Genomic DNA, 21942 nt, shown 5'->3' with positions numbered 1-21942 from the left:
ACTACCCTGCCAATAACTTGCTTATACGCTCGGTTCACCCATGCTTCAGCTACACACATGCATATACATAACAAACCAATTTCTTGGACTCTTCCAACAAACATTGCCCTCTTACAATGTCGCACTAACCCCAAATCATGGTCACCGTGAATCTTTCTGCTCTAATAGCATTGTCACATGCATAAGATTTTTTACAAGCATGTGCGATGATAGACTACCCAGTATGGCCACCTAACGGCTTAAGGCATCAGGCAAACTCATTTTTGTGTGTCAAATCATTTCATTGGCAATGTGCACCACCCAATGCATAATTGCTTAAATGGAAGTTGATCTCACACATCACTCCATGCTTAACTTCCTGACCTAAGCCTCTCAATCTGTGCATCTTATTCTTAAGTGTATAGCCACCGTGCGTCAATGAATACACAAAAGGGTCATCGTCCAAGTTCCAAGAGGGGGAAACACGCCCCACCGAACTCAACCGAAATCCAATAACAACTTCGTACCTCTCAAGCTGCGACACGAACTCCTGAAAATGTCACCAAGAGGGCCTTGCAGGTATATCAATGGGCGGAAAAAGATTTTACTTTTTCATTGTATGCTAATTTAGGGGGGACTTTTAATATTCATAGCTTTTTTTGCATCGCAATAAATAAAAAACATGATTTGGCTTAGTGGTGGATTATTTGTGCAATGATTAAAGAGGTTGGCGTTTGAATCCCACCTGAAAATTTTCAAACTTTTAGGAATGCCATTCAAGCTTGGCTCGGCTCGAGCTCAATCCGAGTCTAAACAATCCTGTTCAAGCTTGGCTCCAATCTCAAACCAAGCTTGAATAAGGGAATTTTTAAGCGAGCTGAGTTCGAACAACCAAGTTGTGGATTATCATCAGCCTTGTCAATACGTATGGGAGAAACGTCAGATGACCTCCCAGGAGGCAATGGTTTTATCGATAGGGGCGGTCTGCTGCATGTTCACATAGCTAACCGCTTCCATTTATAACTTGGGGATTATGCACAGAGCTATAAAAAAAATTTGCGAAGCGTTGGGACTTCAAAATCACTCATACTAGGGGGCCCAACAGCAACATATCATTACAAACCTACAAAGTCAAAAAAGAAAAAGAAAAAAAGACAGAATGATGCATACTTGTTCATGGTCCAAAGGATAGGGACAGTTTACTTCATGACAAAATAAATGGAACAGAATCTCCAAGTCCTAAATCAGACTGTTGCTTTCACTCTGTCTCGGCAGTAAATGGAACAGGTTTATTATCTATGTCCCGAACCATGGGACATGAGCATCCGGGCTTCCAGGCCATGCAAGCAACTAGATCCCATACCGGATTCTAGATCCAGTCGGTTCTGAATCTGGGTCAAGCGCTCGTGGGGCCCACATTCATAATCGGGCAGGTGCATGTGGGGTATCACATTGTTTGTGCAATATGCCATTGCACCTTATATCCGGCTGACATGGGACAAGGTAAAGACTTGCTTGCTAAGAGGCTTACATAGACTTGCTGCATTTTTCTGTATTGAAGCATGCAAGATAAACCTTTCAATTAACATAAAGACCAAGTTAACCAAAAACAAAAAGTTAATTAACAAGGGATATATTTCCCTCCACTGCTAGACTGCCTTATTCATCTCTAATGCAGAGATAAAAAAGAAACCACAAAAGAAAAAGAAACTTGAAGATCCACATATATAATTAAATTGATACCCACATACAGAAGCACATTAACATAAAACACATTAGATCCCAAAGGATATCTTTGGGCATTACAAGAAACTGAATCAAGTTCATGAAATCCATACGCTTCTGTAAATCAAGAACTTGATCTTGTTTCAGAAGGATCAAACACCATGCTAAGAGTCCCAAATCGGACCAAACGCTGGAACCCCAGCCTCTTTGCATGTGTTCACCACACCCCTACTCCCTTCTGGGTTGCTGGTCACCACCACCACCTCCGGGCTCCATTTCTCAGCCGCCTTTAGTACCAACTCGGCGACGTTCGGCCGCCCGAGAACAGCCGTATCATGTATGATCGTCTTCTCCCTTGGGTGTCCATTAACCATTGACATGATCACCTTCCCAAAGTTCAGCTCCATCCCTTTGGCAATCCACACCAAGTAAACATCAGCCTGGCTTGGTTGAAGCAGAAACGAGAGAAACACACAGAGACCCAACCCAGTTGCCACAAGCAGCACTTTATTGTACATGTTCACTAGGTAAGGCAAGCCGGCAAAGTGCACCCCGCGCACCCACAGTTGGCTCGGTGGGTCAGAAACAAGACCCCTAGTGAAGTCGCCAACTGCACCAGCCAGCATCATGTGCTCCTTTTTCCCGTCTGATATGATCCCGAACGCGTGCCAATCCGACAGCGGCGACCGAGCGATTCAACCAAGAATTCCGGCCTTAATTCCGCCCGAGAACTTGATGATGCTCGCGTGATTCGTCGGCGCCTGGACCTTCACTTCCACTTTTCTCACGGTGAGCCATGGCAAGATTATGAGCACGGTTAAGGCCAATGTAAACCAGAATTCTTGAGTTCTGATGAGCTTGGAAGATCTAAGAGAGTATGAATTGGAAGATGGCTCGTAGGAAACAGCAAGAAAAACGAATGCCCAGAGAAGAGCTAGCGCGGCCCAGCCGGCGAACCGGTGGGTTCGCTCGAAGACATTGTGGTGGAGGTGGCGAACGAGGGGGAAGGCAGCCAAAGCGGAGAGGAACAAGAGGGAGAGAATAGCAAAAGCTACACCAAGTATATCTGAGGAGGTATTGTTTCGATCTTTAAGATAAAGAACGAGGGAGTAGACGAGCCAGATTATGGAAGAGACACCGCAGCCGCTGTGTATCCCGCCAAGCGACTGAAGAAGAGAAGTAGCGGCGGTTTTTAGGGTGAGAGGAATCCATGACCTTCCTAACAACTTCACGACCAACCAGAAGACGATTCTCAGGAAGGCCTCGCTTCGACACAGCGTTAGCGCGAAGATATTAGCGACGGAAAACAGAGAAGAGTGGTTCTTCGCGTAAGGGAAGTTTCCGGTGGCCGCGAGGATTAAGAACAGGAGATTGAGCGCCAAGCAGACGATAAAGAGGCGCTTGTAGACTGTAAACAAGCCTTGGTCGAGGAGTATAACCGAAAGCCTTGAGGAAGATGAGGCTTTCTTTGTAGTTGCACCCTTTGGATGCTCTTTAGCAACTTCAACTAATACAGGTTCGGCGTCGGGAGTCGCCGGGTTCTCTAAATCGTCGCCGGTTTCTTCGTCGGTGGTGTCGGGGTTGTGGACGTCCAAGTCGCAGAAGTGGCTGCTGGGTCTGCTCATGGACCGGGTAATGGCGTCCCGGAAGGCCTCCCGCAACGGCAGCCAGACCCACCGGCCGTCGGTGTCGGCCACCGGAGATTTGACGGAGAAGGGGCTGGCCCTCGGGGGAGTGATTTCGAAGGACACACCCCGGCAGCTTGAGAACCTCGCAATGCTCTCTTGATGGTGCTCCATAATTGTTGGCTTCTCTTATCGGCTGGAATTGGTGGGGGTTTTATAGGAAGTGGTGAGAAGCTGCGAGTCTTTGATTCTTATTGTGTATACTATAGAAATATAGTGGTGGAAGACGACCCCAGGATTTGGCGGAATTGTTAACAAAGTCGAGGAATATAGATGAAAAGTCTCCAAAGAATGATTGAAACAAGTGGAGGCGCCGAAGCAAAATGGAGTTCCAAAGAAGTTTCAACGGCGCGTTTTCTCTCTCTCTACACACACACGCACACACACACACACACATATATATATATATATATATATATATATATATATATATATATATATATATATATATATATATATATATATATATATATATATATATATATATATATATATATATATAAGAGAGAGAGAAAGAAAGAGACCGTTCAACCAAACCAATGTCTAAAATCTTAAACCAATAACAATCAACCGGGTTCCTTCTTTAACAATCGATCAGTTGACTTTACATATTGGATTTTTCTCATTCATTTAGAGAGTTACATATTTTGAATTATGAATTTTTTATGTTTAGATGTGTTTTTGAAAGCGTTGACAATCAACAGCTTTGTATTGTAAAGTTTTACATGCATTGTCAGCCATCAGTTTTTCATGTTTTACAAAATATGCCGACATGTCATAAAGTTTTAGTGTAAAACATATTTCTTACTAAATAAATTATAAAGAACAAACATATGAGTTCGGATCAATGAGATGCTCAAGTATTGGAGAAAGAGAGTAATTTGATCACTGTTGGCTGTATATATATAATCATCATACACCCAAATCATAGAATGCAAGTTGGACGCATGCGGCACCTTCGGTTTGCACAAAAAAACACTTTTAATGATGGTCACTATTGTCACTAAAGCATCTTTTTTTAACGCACTTAGCATGCACCGTTGATCGCGTATGCAATCAATGCATAGCCTGTCCGATTAACATTGGATGCTATATATATATATATATATATATATATATATATATATATATATATATATATATATATATATATATATATATATATATATAGAGAGAGAGAGAGAGAGAGAGAGAGAGAGAGAACTAAAAATATTAGGTCGCATTTCTCGTTCTGCCCCCATAGTTTTGAAGTGTTTTATGATAGATCTGAACAGTTAAATGTATTTAGTATGCTCAATTTTAGTGGAAATCAACTCTTGGATCATGTTTTTCATATGAAAAAATGATTTTATGAGCCAAAAAATTTGGTAGCTTCATAGCCATTGATTTTAGATCACCAAAAAAACTTGTATACAGGTGAGATTTCGGTGATTCAAAAGCCAATTCCCACTAAACAAAACCTATAGATCACATCTATGGTGTTAGATGTGAGAGGAACTATCCAATTAAAGGAATATACAAACCATCCAAACCATGTTTGAAAATTGATTTTAAAAACACATTTTGTCAAATATGGTTGTAGGAAGGCGATCTTCATAATTAAAAACCTAAGAACTGGCTCTTGCAATAAATTTTTTTGATGTGTATGTATGATTTAATAATGTGCTAAAAATCAATGATTCAAAAATTTTGAAGTTTTTTTTATCATAAAAAATAAATATGTGCATAAAATAGTTCACACTTCTTTGGTTTTTGTTCATGAAGATCACATACATGTTAGATTTGCCAAAAAATGCTTTTAAATATAATTTTTAAAAAAGGTTTGGATAGTTTGTACCTTCTTTTGATTGGATGGACCCTCTTCTTATATATATATATATAGGCTACTAATGGAGGTAGACAACTAATGAGCTAGAAATCATAGGTGCAAGTTGTATCTACTCAATCTAACTACATAGATGTGTTCAACATGGTTTGTTTTCTAAGGATCAAGCCTTGGATCATGCTTTTCTGATGTAAAAATGTGATCTTTTGAGTTATAAAATTTTGGTACATTGTGGGCCATTGATTTTTGAACCTCTTTAAAATTCTAATTAATTATCATAATCACATGATTCAAAACAAATTTTCTACTAAATAAACCATGTAGATCACATCCGTAACATTTGATCTACAAAAAAATAAAAAATTTTGAAGAAAAAAAAAATTTCTACCCATCGAAATATAAAAACTGAAAACTAATGTGTGAACTATGATTTTTATGGATTTTTTATTCTTTTCTTTTGAATCTAACCTTACGGATGTGATCCACATGCTTGGTGTTATAAGAATCCGCTCTTGAATCATATTATTTTATGCATAAATGAGATTTTTTTAAGGTTTTAAAATCAATGGCTCATAATCTGCACAAATATTCAAGCATTCAAAAATTACATTTTTTCATCAAAAATACACAATTCAATGGTTTATTCCTAGCAAATTCACCATGCCAAGCACATCCACATGGTTGGATTTGCACAAAAAGTGTTGAAAATTCCTGTATTTCCAGTTCTCATATTCTAGTGATTGTATATATGTCAAAGTTAATTTGCTTTTGATTCGTCAGAATTGTTTACAAAATGTCGATGCCAAAGCTAATATGACTATTTATACATGGCTATCTGACTATCTATTGCTGCTTTTTGGGGATAAAACACCAAGAAAGAAAGAAATATATGAACGGATTATTTCTTCCCTATTTGATCGAGATGCATCAAAGAAACACCCCGTAGAACTTCAATCAAAAGATTCTAGCAACCTGATGAGTATATATAAGGTGAGCCAACACCCCACTAACAAAAGGAAAAAGTGACACAATGAAAACTAGGGGTGTCAAAGGGTCAGGTTTACTCGGACCCGAACCAAACCCTATAGTGTCCAGGTATGGTAATAAATAAGAAAACACGATTAAGATCTGGGTTCAGACCCGAAGGTATGATTAATACATAGACCCGAGTATAGTTTGTGAAATTTTATATCAAACCTAGGTCAGACTCAAGTTCCAATTAAGATCTGTAATTTTCAATGTAAAATTGATAAAAAATATTGTTTTACTGGTTATGACTCGAGTCTGGTTCATGTAGTTCTTATCGGGTCCAGTTATGGTTTCTCTTATGGTGGATCAGATTAGACTTGAATTTGGACCCTATACCATACCCGAAAATTGGAGTTGGGTGTAATTCCACCTAGGTTCAAACTAAACCCGACCCTTTGAAACCCCTAATGAAAACCACACCCTCATGGAAATGGTTTCAAGGACATATATTTAGGAGGCCATGCAATTCTCATGTTACCATGAGTAACTTAAACAATTCACTTAGATTCTCATATAGCATCTTTACTTCCTTCCCCCTAAATTTAATTTGTTTTCTAAACTAATTTTGTAGAGACAAGATGTCTGACCAATGGGCAGCATATGCACGTTTAATGGCACGTCCCATGCATCGCGTAGGACAAAAATCACAAAAAGAATGTTAATTTTAACAAACATTAAATGTGAATGCGCAGAACACCATCTGCCTCATCTATAATAACATGAACTTTTTGTTCAACCTCCTATTACGAAGAGAACAAGAACGAGGGAAACAAATTAAAAAAAAAAGGCGGATGTGTGTGTGTGTGTGGGAGGGGGGGGGCAACCCTCTTTCTCTCCCTATTGTGCATCGGCCAGAGGGGTGGCGTTGAGCTCTCTCTTTCTCTTCCTTTTATTCTTTCTTTCCCTTTTTCTTCATTCCTCTCTCTCTCTCTCCCTCTTCGCTCTTCTTATTCTTGATTAGGGATTTTTTCTTTGATTTTCATTAATTAGGTTAGATCTTCTAAACAATTCAGGTTTTTTTTTATTTCTATTTATTAAATTTTTTTCTTTGAATTTCATTGATTATAGGTTTTCTTTTTAAATTTCATTGATTAGAGCTTTTTTTTATTTGTCTATTAGGTTAGATCTTCTAAATAAGTATGGTTTTTTTTTTATTTTCATTGATTAAGGGGGTTTTTTGATTTTTATTGATTAGGGTTTTTTTCTTTTATTTTCATTAATTAAGGTTTTTTTCTTTTATTTTTGTTGATTAGGTTATATCTTTTTTTTTATTTGATTGGGGGTTTGAATCAATTTATTTAATTAGAGCATCTTATACTTAATATGATTAAGGTTTTTCTTGTATTTGATTAAGGTTGTTTTTCTTTGATCTTCTTTTATTAGAGGTTGACTTAGAGTTTTTTCATATTTAATTTTATGGTTTATTTTCTTGTAGTTAATGGTTTTTTGGTTTAATTATGATTTATTTTCTTGCATTTTAGGGTTTTATAATTTATTTATAGTTTTTGCATTTGTATACAAAAAAATATGAATTCTTATTTTGTTCTCAAATTACTCAAAATTTAAACATTCTTTTCTTACTGTTTGAGAACTATATTTAGAGCTACAATCCATAAATTTTTGCTAAACTTTCATAATTAAATCTAATATTTTAGCATTTATATATAAAAAATTATCAATTCTTATTTTTTTAAATTATCCAAATTTTAAACATTTTTTAATTTTTAGATCCAATCCAATATCTATATCCAAAATTAAAATCCATAATAAGCATGTTAAAACACTTGCATGGTTGGGACGATCTAAAACGAAGTAATCTGACCCATTATCCATGATTGTCCAAGTTGTTCACATATCATCATCAAATAATGGATATTTGGAACATAGCATTAAAGTACGATCCAAACAAATGTTGAACTTGGTACAATTGTTACAGAAGGAACAAAACCAGTGTTTTATTTTGCCTTTTTCATTAATTTCATTCAATCCTAGACAAACCATGGGTGTTGTGTGTTCTCCCTCAAAGACGCATTGTTTGCTACTGTTCATGTTCGGGGGTCCGAATGAGCGCCACATATATAAGCATGTGGGGCTTGTATCCCCGTGTGTGTCGGCATCACTTAGCATCGAAGTCTAGTGTGATTACAAAGACTTAAGTACCCTTTTCCACTATTCTTGCCATGAAATGACGGTTTGAGAAAAGGACAAAATTGTCCTCCATCCAAAAAAGGGAAATGACAGTTTGAGAAAAGGACGAAAAATTTCTCCATCCAGAAAGTTGAGGATGATGTTAACTATTCAAAGTCCAAACGTTTTGTTTGCACCATCTGTTGTAACAGAAGCTCCCTTTGACGATGCACCTTTTACCGTCCTCTGCTGTCGTCAGAGCACCCTTTGCCATCGTCTCGAGTCCATGTTCCTGCCTTCTCTTTCTTGCCTTGTGTTATAAAACATTCCTTATGGAGATAACTATAAATTGATCCACTGGTTCGATCATTGGTGGGTGTCATAGGGGCATTTGTCAGCCATCTCTTATTACAGTCTTCTCTTCTTCTTCGTTTTCGTTAGGCAGTATGGAAAAAAACAATGACGCACAAACATTCCAACAAGTGCCATTAAGGCATCGTGAGTACCTTTCCATATCATCATGCTATTGTTGAATAATGTATGTTGTCGTGAGTGCCACTAAGGCGTTATTTTGTTATTGCAGGTGGATGTTGTCTTTTCGACGGTTGGAAAATTAAAGATATTTATAAGATGCTGGGACCTGTTGACAATAATGCTTGGTTACAGATGGGAGGAAGGGCCTCTACCCCATCTGATATCGTTCATTCACTCAGTATATGCAATGTATCGCAAATCGCGGTTGTAGTAACATACTACCAATTTGTGAGATATTATTTTGTTTGTTAATACCAATTTATAAGCTATTATGTTGAATTTCCATATTGATTTGTAAGATTTGTAAGCTATTATGCATAATATCTTATAAATCGATATACATATCGATTTGTAAAATTGTCATATCGATTTATAATATATTATGCGATATGTATAGCAATTTATAAGATATTATGTGTTTTCTAGTATTGATTTGTAAGATATTTGTAGAAAGAATTTTAAAACATGTGCGTGCAGAAATACATTGTTGCACGCTTGTGGTGGCGATTTTTGTATTCAAATCGCTGCTTATTTAGCGATTTCTATTGAAATGCTTCATAACGTCGTAGATATAATTAAATCGTTGTCATGTGAATCGCTATCGTCAACACACATATACGACAAATCATTTCTTTTATTGGCATGGAAAATAACAACTCGATGCATAGTATAAGCAAATAACAAATCGTTGTTGCTTTTATACTATTATTCATTCAATCGTTCTTTTGACTTGCTTAACCTTATCGGTATCCATTGTTATATGTATCTTGAATAAATTGTAGTAAACATATGCGCTGGCTAACACAAATTGATATCTTGCTTATGACAGTGGTGAGCTTATCATCTGGTTGCAGTGAAGATAATCTATCTCAATCATTGGAAAGTTATGGAGAAGTGAACACTTGTACTAATAATGCACCTGAAGAAGTGAACATCTGCACTAATGATGTACATGATAAGAAGGGTGCATGAATTGGATTCACTCTTGACTTGAATGTTCCAGCAGAAAAAATGTAATTCGATAATGAGGTAGATGATCATGACAGTACACTTGATAAAGGTGAAGACATTGGGAATGTACATGATAATACACTTGACTTTGTTCTCGTAGAAGGAATGCAATTTAATAATGAGGAAGTTGCATATAAATTTTACAATGATTATGCCTTAAAACTTGACTTCAGTGTTAGAAGATATTCTTGGTCAAAAAATGCACAGGGTGTCGTGGTGAGAAAGACATATGTTTGTTCTAAGAAAGGTTGGAAGAAGTCAAATGGAAATCTAACAAGGAGCAAGCCAGATTCAAGATATGGATGTCCAGCGAGAATGGTGTTAAGAAGACTTTCGAATGAGAAATATGTACTGTGTACTCTAATCAATGATCATAACCATGAATTAACAACTTCATTTATGACTCCTATGTTAAGGTCACATCGTAAAGTAACTGAAGCGCATGCTGCAATTGCTGAAATAGCTGATAGCACCGGCATTGTACCAAGAAAGACATATAATTTATGCGTGCACATAGATGGTGGTCGCGAGAATGTGCCATTCACACCTATGGATCTAAGAAACCACTTGAGAAGAAAGGTGACAAATAACATGAAGAATGGAGAAATATGTTCTTTGGTTGATTACTTACAGAAAAAATCAAACATTGACCCTGGTTTCTTTAGTGCAATGTAACTAAATGAAGATCAATATGCTGTGAATATGTTTTGGGCAGATTCAAAGTCAAGAGTAGATTATGAATGCTTCAATGATGTGCTTATTTTTTATACAACAGTGAAGATTAATACTGAACAATGGCCATTTGCGTAGTTTGTCGGAGTGAACCATCACTCACAAAGTTGTATATTAGGCGACACTTTTTTGTATGACCAGACCAAGGAAAACTTTGAGTGGTTGTTCAAAGTATTTACATAGTCAATGAATGGGAAGCAACCTGAAGCTGTACTTACAGATGATGATCACGCAATTGTTGCTGCAATGTCTCATGTATTGCCAGATGCACATTATCGCCTATGTTTGTGACATATCTTTCAAAATACAGCAAAGAACATAGGACACATATTTAATCAGAAGACATGGTTTGACAAAAAGTTTATAAGGTATGTACTTAAGAGCATAGACGAGGTCACATTTATGTCTGATTGAGATAAAATGATTCAGATGTACGACCTTGAAGATTGTGTGTGGTTACAAAATTTATATGCAAAAAAAGAGAAGTGAGTATTGACATATGAAAGATAATACTTTTGTGCAGGTATGATAAGCACACAAAGAGCTGAATCTATGCATGCCACACTAAAGAAAACCTTGTATTCATATTTAATAATGTTTAGATTCATAGAACAATATGAATTATTTGTAGACGGTCTTAAATAGAATGAGCTTGAAAAGGATATGAAATGCTTCAATACACGCCCTGTAACTTTGGGCATGAAAATATTGATGTGACTTGCAGATCTGTATACACTCACTATATTTGAATGTATTAAGAATGAGGTTATACATGTCATGAATTGTAACATAGAAGGACGCATGCAAACCGAGAATATGCACAAATACCATATTGTATAGGAGGGCGAAGAGCATCCGAAAAGGCAAGAAGCACATGTTACACACAATGTTGACAATTGAACAGTTGAATGTATGTGCAAAATATATGAATTCAAAGGTATTTTATGTCGCCATGCATTAAAGAAACTTAATCAAGAGAAGATACAAAAAATACCTGAGTCATATTTAATGTGAAGATGGATGAGACAAGAAAAGATTGAACTGCTGGATACAGATAATGTCAGTCAATCTGGTGTTGATGAGAAGTGCCACATAGCCTCCCGTTACTAATAACTATATAGGTCACTTATGCATATTATAGATTTGGCATCGAAAAGTGAAGAAGCCTATGTATGCATGAAAAAAGTGTCAAGGGAGTTACTTGAAAATATACAGTTAATTCACTATCAGTCTATTGCAGCTCATGAAGACTAATCCAAGAAAATGGTAGCGAACAACGGAGGTGAAAATCATGCTTCCTTTGACCCGCGTGAGAAGTTGCGCCGAAGCGTAAACATCATCTTCAATAAGTCATGAGTCAACATTGTAGATTATGTTGGAAAAATTCACCTAACGAAGTGTATCAAAAAAAAATCCGCCTCTGATCACATTCGGAGGAGGACAAAGGGTGCACTAGAATTGCTTGGCACGAAAAAGTCTAAGAAACAACCAACCTCTAAGCAAAAGCAACCAAGCCATTTGCATGAACATGTATGTAATATATTATATTGTTTTTCATGTAAATTGCATTACGTGCAACTTATCAATTTCTAACTTGTGTAATTTCTAACATACAACAATACCCTAAAGATGTGCACTATAATGTTGGAACCTTCAATCGTCTCGAGCAGTTGTTCTAAAATGATAGTTTCAGTTTTACAAGTCTTTTGGTATGGAATCAATGGTGGAAGGATGTTTGCATTTTTTGTGAAACTTAATGTAGTGTCTTATATTGTTCTGTTTCATGACTGGCACAGTTCAATTCAAAAGTAAGCTATGAAACACAAGATTCGTGAGTGAATTCTGTTTAATAATGTATCATTCACATGTATAAATCGTTGTAATATGTATCCTTCACATGTATAAATCGTTGTCTAATCTTGCCTACAGAGCTACAATTTTGATACCGTAGGTAAATCGCCATTGTTAAGTGCTTATACAATTAGTAAAAATTATTGTCTCATCTAGCCTTAACATATACAAATCGTTATACATATACTATAGGCAAAAGGGTGCATTTTTTGGAGAACTTGTCTGGTACTTGACTACACAAAGCATAGAAAAATTGCTGCATGAAAACAACCAAAATCACTGCACTACTCGCCTGAGCATTGGATCTACTTTTCATTTTTAGTGGCTTATTCCATGGTCAGAGCCACCTTTAGAGGGCATTTGGGGTGCTTTGGCACCCCTTCCGTGGATTCATCTACATTAGAAATGGAATCGATCAGCACCCCTCCCCCCACAGGAATAGTTTTTGCCAAAAACTCACGCCCAACATGTAAAATGGCATGCTTGTCACGGTTTTTTCATGAAAACAGTAGATTTCACTGTTTGTTTTGTCATTGTAGGCCTCACAAAAATGCACATTCATCAATGTGTTTCCACAAAAACTGCCTACTTTTCGTGACACACAAACGCACCCTTGGGGGTCTATTTGCATGTCACAAAAAAGGCTCTCTTCTGGTGGTAGAAAAGCTTTTTTCTATGTGACCCACATCAGAAAGACGTGATACATGCAAATAGAAGAAGTTTTTTCTGTGCAAAAAACTCCCCATCCATCAACACGTTTCGACGCTTCACCTTTGTTTGCACTGAAAACAATGTCCGATGGGGGTTGGTTGAACTTTGGTTCCGTTCTAACCATGCTATTTAATGCACGGAGTTTTACTATGACACACAAACACTCCCTTAAGAGCTAAGAGCCAGCCGGCACCAAACGCTCACAAAGTGCCCGATCCATGTTAGACCCTTTGAGGGCATTTGCTTGTCATGGAAAACTGAGGCTCTTCGCGAAAATGCACACCCGTTGATGAGTTTTTGCCGGGTCCACTGTGGTAAAACAAACATTGGGTTTCCTTTCCATGAGGAAAGGGAGCCCGAAATCATTGTTGGAACCTCCTCTTTAGATGAAACAATTTCCTTTGTAGGGGAGGGGTCTGATTCCTTTTCAGCAGAAGAAAAGTTTGCAGAAGAGGTGTCGTGGTACCCTCTTCCGTGATAAGAGAGTTCTTCATCCCATAAATGATGTAAAGTAAAAGCAATCATCCCCAATGTCTATGACAATATGGTATATTGCTAGGGATGTTGATCACCTTTTTATCACAAAACAAGCAATAGCCATTGGATCATATATATATATATACTAGTCAACGTGATAATTAATGTTAATAGAGAAAGAGAGACAATATGGCAGCACAATGAGTCGGCTAGCTTGGGCTAAACTTGTCTAAACCCGACTCATGTTACGTGACTCAAGCATGTACAAGAGGCACTAGGGATGGTAGTGAACCCGGGAGGGCGTGAGGGAGAAGGTCTTCATCCCTACCCCCATCTCAAAATAGTGACCTTAATCCCTTCCATAAGGGGGCAGGGGGGACTTTGGACCACCATCCTCGCCCCATCCCTCGTCTCCATCCTTGCCCCTGCTCCTGTCCCGTCCCGTCCCCATCCCCGTTCTTGTTCCCATCTCATTTAGTATTAAGAATATATATATATATATATATATATATATATATATATATATATATATATATATATAATTTTATTAAATAACTAAGGGTATTTTAATCATTTTAGTAGTGGTGATCAAAAACAGGCGGGGGAAAGTGTAAGTCCATCCCTGCCATCATTCCCGAATGGGTATTTATTTTCACTTCCATCCTCAGTCCATTCCTCGGGTTCAGCCGGTTTCCCTCTTTCCCCTGGCCCACTGCCATCCCTAAGAAGCATAGGATCAACCAGACATACAAGCCAAGTTTGATCAACCTTACGGGCTCGATAAACCCATTTAGGGTCGATTAAGCTCAGTTTTATATAATATAAGTTATAAAAATAAAATATATAAGATGTCTGAACCATTGATAGTAAAATGATCAATGGTTCAACATTACTTCATATATAATAACTTAATATGAAGTTAGGGTTTAGGGTTAGGGTTATTGATGTCGTGCAATCCCTTCTCCTTTCTCTCTTTCAAATGGGCCTTACTCTAAAATCAACTAACTCAACACCAAATTGTCACAATTGGGCTGAATTAGCCCGATTTGAGCTGAATCGAGGGTTGTGTCGGACTCTTTTTTTCATTTTTCATTTTGTTTGGTTTTTTTATTTTTTTATGATCCTTTCAATTAAAACAATAAATCAACCTATTCAGCCTGAATTTCATAATTCTTTTTATTTTTTTTGAAAACCAACTTTGTTTAGAAACCAATTCTGACAACATTAGCTCTGTGATCAGTCCTATGTAATCATAATTTTTTGCTTTATTTAGATTTTTATAAATTTTGATATTTTTTTAAATGAAAACTTTTAAAAGGTTGAATGGAAACGATTTGATTCAAATTTGAAAAATTCAGTTCACAAACCGATTTTGATGGAGTCTAACGTAAGAAACTGAACCAGTGTCACTTTTGGGGTTCTTGAGATGGTAACCTCCACTAGTGATGGACAAGCATTGAGTAATTTAAAAAGTTCTTAAAAAGGAATGTTGTTACCTATGTTGTTGAGCAATATTAACCTCCACAAATGATGACCAAGTACAGCCAACCATGTAAATGGACAACACCGTAGTATTCTCTACCATTGTTTATCGATGGTGGGGGAGTACTGTAACCATCATACATGGTCACATGGAGGCATACATTGTCACGTGGAGGTGTGTCAATGGCACCAAGGTTGTTAAATGTGATGAGGGGAAGCGAGGCGTTGAGCCTGCGCTTCGTCTCTGAGGCGTACGCCTCAGGTACTGAGGCGTACGCCTCTCACAACTGGAATGGAAGTGAAGCGGTGGGAGGGGAGGCAGTAAGATAAGGACCACCCGCCCAGCTGGTACGGAAGCGAGGGATATGCCGGTCGTCCGGTGGTCGGAGAAGACTGAGCAGCAGCTGCAGCACAGCAACTCCGGTGGTCGGTGGTCACAACTGGTCGGAGGTTGATGAGGGGGCGCATCACAGCAACGCCTCAGTACCTTGAGCGTGTGCCTTGCCTCTGAGAAGTACGCTTCAGGTACTGAGGCATACGCCTCTCACAACACTGAATGGCACAATCGAGGCATTTCACAGTCGCTGGTGTTGGAGAAGTATTGCCAAGTCTTGATGGCCTCAAGAGTTCTCTTGGATATGCCACAATGACAATTGAATCATCACAAATGTTTACAAATTTATTTTATCCTCAAGCGATCTTTCGGATAGAAGAATATTGCAATATTTTGTGGTCTAATAGAGAAATATCAATATTTTTAGGTTTTGTGGTAAAAAATTGTCACTATTTTTAAAAAATATAATAATGTTTTTTACTGGCACAAAAATTGTGCCAGTAAAAAGTTATTCCTTGTGTGTTTTTACTTGCGCAACATTATGCTGGTAAACAACTTTTACCGGCCAGTTTTGCACTAGTAAAAGATCTTTCCAATTTTTGAAATATTTTTTACTGCACCGGACTGCGCTAGTAAACGATATTTCAATTTTGTGAAATATCTTTATGGCGCATTGCTGGCACAAATATGCACTATTAAAAACCCTTTTTTCCTGACAGTGTAAAGTTGTGTCAACAAATGCATTAACGACGATACCTTTCCTGGCGTTGATTATGGCGCATTCTTGCGCCAGCAAAGGTTTTTCTTGGCACTATTAGTGCACCAGTAAAAATGATTTTTCTTGTAGTGTAAGGTCATTTTTTTAAAACATAAAAATAAGCACAACTTTTATTTTCCTGATTGGACCTAATAGATAAAGATTTGGACTCTATTTGTATCAACCTCTTTGGATGGAGAAGTTTTTTCATTTAAAGGTGCCAACAAAGCTTTGCTTTCTCTCTTCCCATGTATATCACTCCACCTTGATAGTCATCTTGCACTGGTTACTTGATTTTTGGACACAATCAAGTGTACTGTGACCCAGAGGAATCTTTCTAATAACTCCTTTCTTCCGATATTGTCTTTATAATTCAATTTTATTTGGAGAAATCAGATTGTTGAGATAGGAACCTTGCAACTCAAGTTTCCCAACCCCATGTGAAGACTAATATGGTGGTCTTTTCTTAGTCCGTCTTTAGTATATGAAATTCTCACATGTATGCATGGGGTAGGGAAGTTGAAATCAACTTTATTAACCTCACGAGGGTGGGTGTTGAGGTTGTGACTTTTTGGAAAATGATAGTACTGGTCATGTAAACTGGCATGATTTCGAAAATGCCCCACAATTTGTCGATCCCTATATCCAAAATTTCTTATCCTCGACTTTTTAGGACATTTTTTTCCTTCCACAAATATAGCATGACCTTAACAAATCATTTTTAGGAATGTCCAAAAAATGTGCAAACCTCCATTCACTATTTTTCTCGATGTACATACAAAATATAGTACGAGTCATACTATGTTTGCAGAAGTACATCGAGAATATAGTTAAAGGAGGTTTACACATTTTGGAGACATTTGTAAAAATAATTTGTGAAGTTCACACTATAATTGATGATGTATGTCGAAAGTATTTAGTTTCATTTGGGGACATTCGCAAAAATGATTTGCGAAGTTCATATATATTTATAGATGCACGTCAAGAATATTTAGTTAAAGGAGGTTCGCACATTTGGGGATATTTACAAAAATGATTTGTGAAGGTCGCGTTATATTAATAGAAAGATAAAAATATCCTAAAGAGTTAGAAATCAAACATTTTGAATATGAAGAGGCTTTCGGCAAATTATGAGGCATTTTTGAAATCACACCATTTTATAAGAATAGTATAGTCATTTTCCAGTGATTCTTCTTGGGAATTTGTGGTTTTTGGTGCTAATTAAGTTTGAAATCTCTTACCAACGGGTCTTCGCTTATTTGACAGGAGCAATTAGTGCACGTAACCTTGTGTTGAGACGTTGCAAGTTCGAACCCCAATGGTACGGTTGTATAACTGGTAGGGGTCTGTCTAACCCCAAATCCTATTTTTTTTTTTAAGAATGAGAATCATTTTCAATTGTAAGATTCAAACCAAATATTTATATAGTATATTCTGTCAGGTAAAATATAAAACCAAATCTTGTTGAAGTCCAATTTTGGATAAACTGGCCTATTGGATCAATGAACCTTATTATGTTAGAGTCCTAGGATCTTGACGCACTCAATGATCTTTATACAATAGGGACTCATATGGCTTGTTATATGAAGTTATCAAAATTATAAGTACTCCCCATTCCAACTAGTAGCTAGCAGGAACTTTAGAGAAAAACAAATTAGGAGACAAGGTATTTGTATAAATAGTAGTGCTTCACATTAAAAAGTGAGGATTTAGAAGTTAATGAAAGGACAACATCCCCACAGCTCAAATTTTCAATTTTTTTATTCTTTTTTAATTTTTGTATCCCAAAGAAACTGCACTCGACAAGAAGACCTGGTTGCACTGGCAAAGTCAGCCATATACCTACGGTTGTCATGCTATGGTATATTTATTTGATGGCATATTGAGAATGAGATGTTTCTTCCAACAGTTTGGATCAACAAGTGATTGTGGTTGATTTGGAACATGTTTCAACCATAATAGTCACTGCAGTCATGGATATTATAAGATAAATTTTAATAAAAAAAATAAAAATGTTATATTAAAAGGGAATGGAATAGAAATAAGTGGTGACAAGGAGACTATTAAAAAACGTGGCAGGTCAGAATACTAAAAATAACTTACATAAAATTCAAATACTACGATGAATACTATGAACATAATATTGTAATTAGTTTAGAATTTTATTACTTTATTTTATAATAAACAATATCATCATATTTTAATTTTGTTTATTTGAAATAACCATAGTAATAAGAGAAGCAATACACCTTGGCTCAATATATGCATATTTGCTAGTATACTAATTGAGATCACATTAAAAGATGTGCTAGAGATCTGACCTTAATATAATGGGATAATGTCAGTCACCAGAGCAATAAAAAAAGTTTTGATAACCAAATACACTAACATACTACATATTAATTATCAAAGACCAAAGTTCGCATGGTCAATCCTATCTAGGTTATCATCCACTATCTTTTAATAAGGCTCATGTCAAATTGCTTAACTAACAAAAAGGCAATGTCACCTCTACTACAAACATGTGTCACCTGCGTCACGGTTTTTTGTTGGGTCCTTGAATGAATTCTTCGTACTGGCACAATGACTCTTCAAAGACACATATTCAGAAAACCTTTCTATTTAAAAAACAAAAAAGACACACTGCATCATCTTAAATTACTTAGGATTTACCCTTTACATGATGTGTGAGACATCAAAAAACAGTGCATCCAAAGTTTTGAGATGGGGGTTTTTCCAATGCCCAAAATGAGACAACTTAATTATATGATGAGCTCATCTTGCAATCAAAACTAAGTCATAGTTGGATGCAATACCAAAATCTACGCAATATCCAAGATTTAGACCACCATGAACATAGGAACAAAGTGTCAACTTTCCTTTTTCAAGTGAAAATAAATTTGTTAATATATAGGAAACAAAATAAGATAAATTAATAACTTCATTTATTGCATGAATTACATTTAACCAATACCTCCAAATAAATGACATTCAATATGAAGTACCATGTCAATGTGTTTTAAACATCGTTACATTTTTTTTAGCTAAAACTTTCACTTGTTATATATCAATCTCATGGTCCATCAAGGTCCAACGTCCATCTGGGCCTTTCACCATTCCTTTGTTCTGTGCAACCCACCATGAAGCTGGAACAAGCAGTTCATCCTTCAATGCATCTATTCTTTTGTTAACAAAAGCAACATCACGATCAACTTCAAGATTGAACTCACTTTTGTGCTTCCCTTGAGTTCCTGCAACACCATGAAGATATGCTTCCAAGTTGTGCCAAGCGCTAGCATTACCAGGACTCTTGAGGTAACCAGATTTTCTAGTGTCAATTGATAGCTCCACACCAACATCTTCATACCCTATCAATGGATAAATCGGAACTAGATCAGGCTCATTTTTAATGCGCAAGACCCGTAAATCTTTGGTTCGGTCGAAAACCTGCTTGAACGCGGCATCTCCAACTCGTGGGCTTGCAAAGACAATGGCTGTTACCGGAATGTGCTTATTTGGCTCAGTTTCCAGCTTGTTTATACCATTAGCAACGACATCTATTGCATTAAGCGTGCTGAGAGCAGCACCTAAGCTATGACCAGTTACTGTTATGCTGATATCTTCAGTTTTATGCAATTCTACCAGCCTACTGATCTCTTCCAAAACCTGAAAATTTTGCATTAAGATCATTTGATGTTCTATAAATCGCATGATGTAACAGTCTACCAGTGTTTGTTATGAACTTCATAAAAACATGTCGTCATATATATATATATATATATATATATATATATATATATATATATATATATATATATATATATATATATATATATATATATATATATATATATATATATATATATATATATATATATATATATATATATATATAGGGTAACTAGAATATGTAAACTAATTTTCATAGTTTTTTTTTGTTTTTTCTAAAATTTTACTGCACGGATGAGATCTAGATGCTTCGTAACGGATGAGATCTGATTACGATGATAAAATAGTCGATTTCAAGCAAATGAATCACGCCCAATACATCTGGAAGGTTAGATTTGCAAAAAAACCTATGAAATTATTGGTTCATACTAGTTTACATATTTTGCTAGTTTACATATTTCAGTTTCCCTATATATATATATATATATATATATATATATATATATATATATATATATATAGTATCAATGAGTTGAAACTCACCAGGTAGTGTCAATTTGTTAGAGATTAAACCTTGGATGGTGTTTTTCAACAAAAAAATACCTTTTTAAGTCAATAATTTCGTCCATTTTATGGTTGTTGATTTATGAATCACCAAAAGTACCTGGACACACACCAGATTATAGTGATTCCAAAGTTGAACCCCACCAAACAGGATTGTAGATCACCGTTGTAGATTAGATTCCCTTAAAAATACACAAACAATAAGATATTGCTTGTTTCAACCATACATAAACAAATTGGGAAATCAAAACAGTCCATTCTCTCGTAACCACTCATATATAGAGGAATTGGTTCCTCCTATTGTGCACAATATGGACAATGCTGATCTTCAATATTCTAGTCATGTTTTGTAAATTAGACCTTACAAATGTGTTCAGCATGTTTTATATGCAGGAATTGACAGTTGGATTGTATTTTCTAATAAAAGGTATGAAAGCATGATATTTTTATTGTTTCTTTCAAAATAAAAAAGTATTGTTCATTTTTGAAACCTTATAAAAACTTGTTCACATGTTATATTGGGAAGATCCAAAAGTTGATTCCTACATGTAGATCACATCTCTAAGGTAAAATTAGAAGAAAAAAAACAAAATTTGAAAATAATTGAAAAATCAAAACCGTGCATTCCCTCCTACTTGAATAAAAAGAAGCTCTATATATATGTATATAAAATATGGGTTAGTATTTGGTGAAAGTGTGAAACTATTGAACTGGAAATCATAGGTTCAAGCATTATAGACTCAATTTGACCACATAGATGTGTTCGGGATGGTCTCTTTGCAAAGGATCCAACCTTGGATTGCATTATTTCGATCTAAAAATATGATTTTTTGAGTCATGAAATTTTAGTATATTGTGTGCCATTGATTTTTGAAGCCTTTAAAGTCATACTTACATGTCACAATCATATGATTTAAAACTCATCTTCTACTAAGCAAACCATTTAGATCACATTCATAAGGTCTGATTTACAAAAAAAAAAATCAAAAATATAAATGTAAGGATAGTTTCGCCACCAAATATTAATTAATTGTGTGTGTGTGTGTGTGTGTGTGTGTGTGTGTGTGTGTGTAAGAGTTAATATTTGATGTAATTGAAAGCATGAAACTATTGAGATGGAAATCATAGGTTCAAGCTTTATGGACTCAATCTGACCACATAGATATGTTCATCATGGTCTCTCTACAAAGGATCTAACCTTGGATTGTGTTATTTTAATCTAAAAATATGATTTTTTGAGTCATGAAATTTTAGTGCATTGTGTGCCGTTTATTTTTTAAGCCCTCACAATCACATAATTTAAAACTCATCTTCTGCTAAACAAACCTTGTAGATCACATACATAAGGTCTAATTTACCAAAAAAAATCTAAAAATTATGAATGTAAGGTGATTTATGCTCAATAGTTTAATGCCTTCAATGGCATTAAATATTAAACATATATATATAT

At 36.0% G+C, this 21942-nt stretch overlaps 1 protein-coding gene and 1 pseudogene across 1 annotated transcript in view; both read right to left on the bottom strand.

The window, feature by feature from the left end:
• Positions 1-1592: 1592 nt before the first annotated feature.
• On the bottom strand, positions 1593-3503 carry LOC149820031 (adenylate-forming reductase 03009-like; annotated as a pseudogene).
• A 15697-nt stretch (positions 3504-19200) lies between these two features.
• Positions 19201-21942, bottom strand: part of LOC149820030 (phospholipase A1-II 1-like) — a 76051-nt gene continuing 73309 nt past the window's right edge. The window contains exon 3 of the mRNA XM_089983271.1: positions 19201-19925. Coding sequence (XP_089839397.1) covers positions 19320-19925 — 606 coding nt within the window. The 3' untranslated portion in view covers positions 19201-19319. The remainder of the gene's footprint in view (positions 19926-21942) is intronic.

The sequence above is a fragment of the Nuphar pumila genome, chromosome 12, assembly GCF_984573655.1.
Source record: "Nuphar pumila chromosome 12, dmNupPumi1.hap1.1, whole genome shotgun sequence".
In the NCBI taxonomy this organism is placed as follows: Eukaryota; Viridiplantae; Streptophyta; class Magnoliopsida; order Nymphaeales; family Nymphaeaceae; genus Nuphar; species Nuphar pumila.
The sequence above is the reverse complement of the archived record's forward strand: the minus strand, read 5'-3'. Positions and strand labels throughout refer to the sequence as shown.